This window comes from Delphinapterus leucas, chromosome 1 (genome assembly GCF_059928025.1).
Source record: "Delphinapterus leucas isolate spDelLeu-1000000601 "Yukka" chromosome 1, BTC_Dleu_Yukka2, whole genome shotgun sequence".
Lineage (NCBI taxonomy): Eukaryota > Metazoa > Chordata > Mammalia > Artiodactyla > Monodontidae > Delphinapterus > Delphinapterus leucas.
In genome coordinates this window covers 186,069,807-186,076,028 of record NC_143129.1, presented here as the reverse complement: position 1 = coordinate 186,076,028, position 6,222 = coordinate 186,069,807, and the positions used below count along the sequence as shown (strand labels likewise).

Below are 6,222 nucleotides of genomic sequence, written 5' to 3'. Positions count from 1 at the left end.
AGGAGGCGGCGCGGGGGGCGGGCCCGAGGCTTAGGCTGGGCGCCGCGGGGGCCCCCAGCCCCAGAGCTCGGCGGAGGCGGAGCGGAGCGGGCGAGGCAGCGCGGGGCCGAGGCCGGGCCGGCAGCCGCTCCGCCTCCCCACTCGCAGGCCCCGACGGTCGCGCCGCGGGCTCTCCCGGTGCCCGAGGACAGACGCATGGCGCCCCGGGAGCCGCGCTGAGCCCCGGGTCGCGGCGCCGCGGGCGGCACCATGGCCCTGGAGCAGACGCTCCAGGCGGCGCGCCAGGGCGACCTGGACGTGCTGAGGTCCCTGCACGCCGCCCGCCTGCTGGGGCCCTCGCTGCGCGACCCGCTGGACGCGCTGCCAGTGCACCACGCGGCCCGCGCCGGCAAGCTGCACTGTCTGCGCTTCCTGGTGGAGGAGGCCGGTCTGCCCGCCGCGGCCAGCGCGCGCAACGGCGCCACGCCGGCCCACGACGCGGCCGCCACCGGCCACCTCAGCTGCCTGATGTGGCTTCTCTCTCAGGGCGGCTGCAGAGTGCAGGTGAGTCCGCGCCGCGCACGGGGCACCCGGGGGGGCTTCCTCCCCAGGAGAGAGTTCTGCTCTGGAGCCCTCGGGTCTTAAGGGGGGGTGGGCTTGGGAGCTCCCTCCAGAGGGCTTGGGGCGGGGTGGGCTCCCCGGGTTGAGAGTACCCGGGCAGATGCCCTGGCAAGCCCTGGCCACTGCCTAGAAGAGCATCTGGCTGATAGGAAACCAGAATGGAATGGGGCTCAACTGGGGGGTGGGGGAAACACAGTGATCCAGGGAGTCCTGGAGAGTGGGCAGGGGAGGGGGACAAAGGGCCTGGAGTCAGAAGCCCATGTCCTCCAGGATCAGGTCTGGGAAGTGGCAGGGGGCCGGGGTGGGGTGGGGGCGGTTTGCACAAAATCCTACAGCCCACCCCAGGCTGAGGTGCATGTGTCCCTAAGGCGAGGGGAGGGTGGGGGCTGGTAATGGGGGGGCCTCCCAAGGACCTGAGCTGATCCCAGGACATCGGCACCTTCTGGCCTCCCAGCTGCTTCAGCCCAGCCCGAGTCTTCCTGCCCTGAGACCCCAGCAGGTCTCAGTCAATGGCCACCAGGCTGGTGTTAGCCAACCTGGCCTCTCCTGAGCTGGAGAAGGCAGCTCAGGCCCTCACGTGTAGCTCTCCTGCTGAATCCTGCTGGACGCAGAGCATCTAGCAGGTTCCAGGCCCGGGGATTCAGGTGCGCCCCTGATCTCCGGGAGCCGCCAGTCCACGGGGGCAGTGAACAGCAAGCACACAGTCTAGAAAGTAAACCACGTAACGCCAGGTACTGCTAGGCCACGTGGTGGGGAGCGACGGGAGCTGCGTGGGCAAGGTGGCCAGGGAAGGCTCCTCCGAGGAGTGACCTCTGAAGAGAGTCTTGGCTGATGGGAGGGAAGTGGCCAGGTGGTGACCAGAGAACTCCAAGCCCAAGGAGCAGGGAGTACAAAGCCCTGAGGGGGACGCATCTTGTCCTGTAGCAGGGACAGCAGGGAGGCGAGCATGTTTGCAGCGGGGTGAGGGAGGGAGAAAACTGCAGGGCCAGGTCCCAGAGGGTCTCATAGGCTAGCGTTAGGAATTTGCCCGATACTGTGGTTGTAGGGCAAAGCCAGTGGAGGGAGGAACAGAACTGATTTCCCACTTACAAGGACCACTGTGTTAACTGGATACAGAAGGAGAGGAAGCAGGGCTGACTCTGAGCTGGCTGGCTGTGCCCTGGCGGTGCCCAGACCCCATCCCCCCACCTCCTGGCCTCAGGATGGCCAGGCCTCCCATCCCACCCTTCCTGGGAGATGGCCCGGCCCCTTATCTCCGGGCTAGCTCTGTTATCAGGAGTTCCTGGCACATGGTCCCTGCCCACTCTTTTGGGAGGTGGCATGCCTCCCCGATCCCGGTGTCCAGCCTTGGCCAGAAGCCTCCCCAGCCCAAGGAGCAGGCGGCCTTGTGCCCGGCTTATCAAGTCTCCCACCCTCTTGCCCCAGCGGGCTTGGGTGCTGGGGGCGAAGTGTGTGTGTAGGGGGAGGATGACCTAGATCCGGGGCCCTGCTCAGCTCAGGGAGATAAGCAGCTTTAGGGTACGGGCCATAGCACGTGAGGCTCCTGGGGCCTACGTAGCTGTTGGAGCTTGGAGACAGGTCATAGGCCTGTGATTCTCTCCTTACTGCCGCCCTCACCCAGAGGCCCAGAGCCATCAGGACCCCCTGGAGCCTCAGACCCACAATCCCCAAGGCCAGTGGGAAGTGAGGGCCTTTCTCAAGAGCTGGGGCGCAGGGCATACTTCACTATGGGCCTGTCTGGGTCACCTCTAGCCAGCCTTGTCCCCTGGTCTCAGGAGGACAGACTGCACCTGTCTCTGGTCTTCCCCAGGCATTCCACACACAGAGGAGTCTCAGCATTGTCCTCCGCTTCCTCTGGACTGTTTTCTCTGCCCCCACTTCCTCCCTGCCTCTCTTCTTGCCCAACAGCCGGTCTGTTTGCCCCCCACCCCGTAGCCCCTAACTGTGACCTCCCCGTCGTGCCCCTGGGCCCCGTTCCCTCTGTCCCCTCTTTTCCCTGCATTTCTTAGAGGAGCTTCAGATGTTCTCATGCTACTGAGATTCACCTTCCTTAAGCTCAGGGTCTCTCCAGCGCCCCCTGCCTCGGCCACACCTGTTCCCAAATGCCCTCTCTCTGGGCGGGGGCGGAGGTGGGCGTGCAGAGCAGCTTCCCTTCTCTGACGCCGGTAACCCGTGCCAGCCTCCACGGCTGCCCCACCCCCTTCCCCGAGCCCCTGCCCAGCTCCCTGCCCACCTCTCCGTCCCCCCACGTGCTTGGTGCTGGGAGCTCATTCTGTTCTAGAACCGGTGCCCACTGTCCCAAACTCCCAGCCTCTGAGTCCAGCCTTCTGGGTGTCTGTCCGTCTTGGCCTGCAGGTCACATAAACAGCATTTGCCAACCCCCTCCTGCAAGAGACACACACACCTGGATGTTCACGGAAGGCTCATTCAACACTTCTGGGCCTAAACCATCATCCCCTTTGGGGTGCCTGGGAGGGGTCTTGCCCAAGCCCTTCCCAGGGGCTGCCTCTATCCCACACGTACCACCACTGGCTGACTGCCCCGGCCCTGCCCACCAGTAGCCAGCGGCAAGGACATAGCCTGTTCGGGGCGGGGGGGCTGGGAGCAGGGAGTCTGCTGGTCGTGGGGCAGTTCTCTGCACTGAGGTTGGGTCATTGGACATGCGTCAACCCGGAGGCCTCTCCCCTTGTGAGACCTGGGGAGGAAGAGAGGGAGGAGGCAGGGGTTGGGCGCAGGGGCTGCTCCCCCGACCCCTGACAGCAGGGCCCAACAGCCCACTCTTCCTGGCCCAGCGGCTCCCTCAGGTGTCCCCTGAGCACCTGGGTGACAGGCAGGTGCTCCTGCTGGGGCGATGACAGCGTGCCCTGTGGGCCTCAGAAAGCCCAGCATGGATGGCACCGTGCTGCCGCTATGGACTGAGCTTCAAAGAGGGCCAGTTAGGTGCCCAAGGACAGAACTGCCCCAGTGGCTGGTGGGATGCAGGACGCGGTCCGAGCGGGGGGTGGGGGCAGGACCAGGCCTTAGGACTAACGGGCTCTCCTCCCACAGGACAGAGACAATTCTGGTGCCACAGTCCTGCACCTGGCTGCCCGCTTTGGCCACCCCGAGGTGGTGAACTGGCTGCTGCGTCACGGCGGTGGGGACCCCACCGTGGCCACAGACACAGGCGCCCTGCCTCTTCACTACGCCGCCGCCAAAGGAGACTTCCCCTCCCTGAGGCTCCTCGTCGGCCACCACCCTGAGTAAGGACCCTCCGCTTCAGGGGGCCTCTGGGTGGGGCGGGCCAGGGCTCTGGGGGGTGCCTGTAGTCGGCTGTGCCCCTCCAGCACACCGGGGGAATTAGTGCTTCTGGGCCATCCCCGTGGCCAGGGGCCTGGCCAGAGACAGCTCCCACCGAAGCTGAAAGTTCTCCCCTCCTGGTGGGCAGATACAGGCCCCAGAGCCCTGCAAGCAGACACTCCCCCGGTATGAGCTGCGCTCGAGCCGCAGCGGCTGTGCACGCAGACCCCTTGTTCGTCTCCAGGGTGCTTCCAGCCTGCAGCAGGCGGCTCTCCGGCTCTGACCTGTGCTAATCTGCAAGACTGTCCTAAGTGGGACGTAGGGGTGAAGAGCGTCTCCTCGACCCCCAGTCAAGAAGGAGGGGGAGCCATGTCAGTTACCCAGCAGTGATGGGAGACGCCCCCTGCCAGACCCCCACCCTGCCTCCTGGGCCCTCAGCCCCCGCCTGTCAGAGGGTAGCTTGTCCTCTCCTGTGGCCGGCCAGCTCATTCCCACTCGCCAGGGGGATGGGGCTCCCGAACCTCCCCGGCCCTCGCGAGGAGAGCGGCTGGTCTGAGAACGCAGCTGAGCGGTGGGCTGGGCACGCCCCAGGGTGAGGTGGGGTGTCCAGAAGAATGGGGTTCACTGAAGAGCACGGGAGTCGTGGGGACGGGGTCCTGGGGGAGGGAGGGAGCCAGGTACACCCAGAGGGAGGCAGGGGTCCTGGGGGAAAGCCACCCAGACACTGTCTGAGGGAGTGGGACATCAGTGGCCCTGGGGACCCAACAGACCGGGGCTCTGCCTGGTGACCTTCGTCAGTTCAAGGGGGTGCCTGGGAAATAAGTGGTGACAGAGGACCCAGCCTCAGGAGGAGAGCAGTCGCAAGGCGGGAGGGTCTGTCCTTGCCCCTGGCTCCACTCCTAAGGGCGCCTGCCCGGCCACTGGGCACCAGGGAACAGCAGGGGGCCAGCCTGGCCCCGTGGCCCGCTGGCAGGGTGGCTGCGTCTGGCAGCCCCTTGGGTGCAGGCATGCTGGTGTGGATACAGAGCAGCTCAAAGCCCCCAGGCCGGGACCAGGACGGCTGAGCCTGGCTCGTTCTTGCTAAGCAAGGGGTTCCCTGGTTTGATTCGTGTGAGACCGGCCGGGGGTCTCCTCACAGCCATCCCTGCCGGAGGCCACTGGGCGCCACTCTGGCGTGAACCCTCTGCTCCTGGACAAGCTACGGTCTGGGTCACACCAAAATCAGTGGGATTTCAAGGAGGAGGCCCCAAACACCTTCGAGTGCGGGCTCCCAACCTGCAGCCATCAGCACCCTGGGGGTCTGGTCGCAGACTCGACGTAGACTCCCCAGGTAGGGGCTGGGGCGCTGCCCCTGTGCATGTCCCCACCCCCCACCCAGGTGGTTCTGACACCATCCCCTCACTTATCACTTATCACGGAGGACACTGGGGCCCTAAGAGGAGAGAGACGGGCGGTGGTCATCCTCTCGCACCCGCCGGCCTCCCCCATCACGCATGATGGGCCCCAGGAAGTCAGGGAACCCTACAGGAGTGGACTTCTCTTCCTCTGACTGACACCAAGGCTGGCCAGAAGGGGGGAGCCCCGCATCGCCCTGCCACCCCTGCACTCGGCCCCCACCTGTCTCCACTTAGCTCCAATGGTATGAACTGAGGGGGCTCTGCCCCGCCCCGGGAAGTGCTGGTGGGGGGCAGGGGTGAAGCCCCAGCCTGGCCCCTGAGCCCCTCCTCCCTGAGAAGTCTGGGGCCTAGGATGAGCCTCCATGGGCTGGGGTTCCAGCCTTAGGAAGGCTCTGGCTGTGCTGGGGACACCCTCGAAGGCTCAGGGCCGGGGGGACCCTGGTGCTCCCAGGCCAGGCTGTGGTGCTGGCCGTGATTGGGCCCTGGCACCAACTCTGTGGCCACCAGCCCCCCGTGAATCTCAGGGAAGCGGACAAGAGGCCTGGGGCTCCGTTCCCACAGTGACGACGCGTGACCTGGCTGATAAGGAGGCGCTTTTGTGTGATTGCCAGGCTGGGCTCAGGCAGGAGGGGGTGCTGGGCATTGAGGTAGGGCCTGCTGGCGGGGGGCTTTGGGGGCCAGTGCCCACACCCTAACTCGGAAGTAGAGACTCATGCCCTCCAAGGCTGGGGACCCCAGGGCTGGGAGCTGGGGAGGGGCAGAGGTGCAGGCTGCCCCAGGCCACAGGGTGCAATCAGGGGACCCAGGCAGCCTAGCTTTAGAGGCCTCCATTGCCCTGCTCTCCTGAGCCTCCCTGGCCTGCTGTGAAACACTGTGAATTATTCACAAGGGCTCAGCTCTCCCTGGCGGCAGGTGATGGAGGGAGAGCTCCTACCGCTGGGAAACC

General features: G+C 65.9%; 1 protein-coding gene across 1 annotated transcript in view; it reads left to right on the top strand.

Annotated features, from left to right (window-relative positions):
• The window catches only part of ESPN (espin), a 29,640-nt gene continuing 23,418 nt past the window's right edge, over positions 1-6,222 (top strand). The window contains 2 exon segments of the mRNA XM_089901888.1: positions 1-543; positions 3,649-3,842. Of these exon segments, the coding sequence (XP_089758014.1) occupies positions 250-543; positions 3,649-3,842 (488 nt within the window). The 5' untranslated portion in view covers positions 1-249.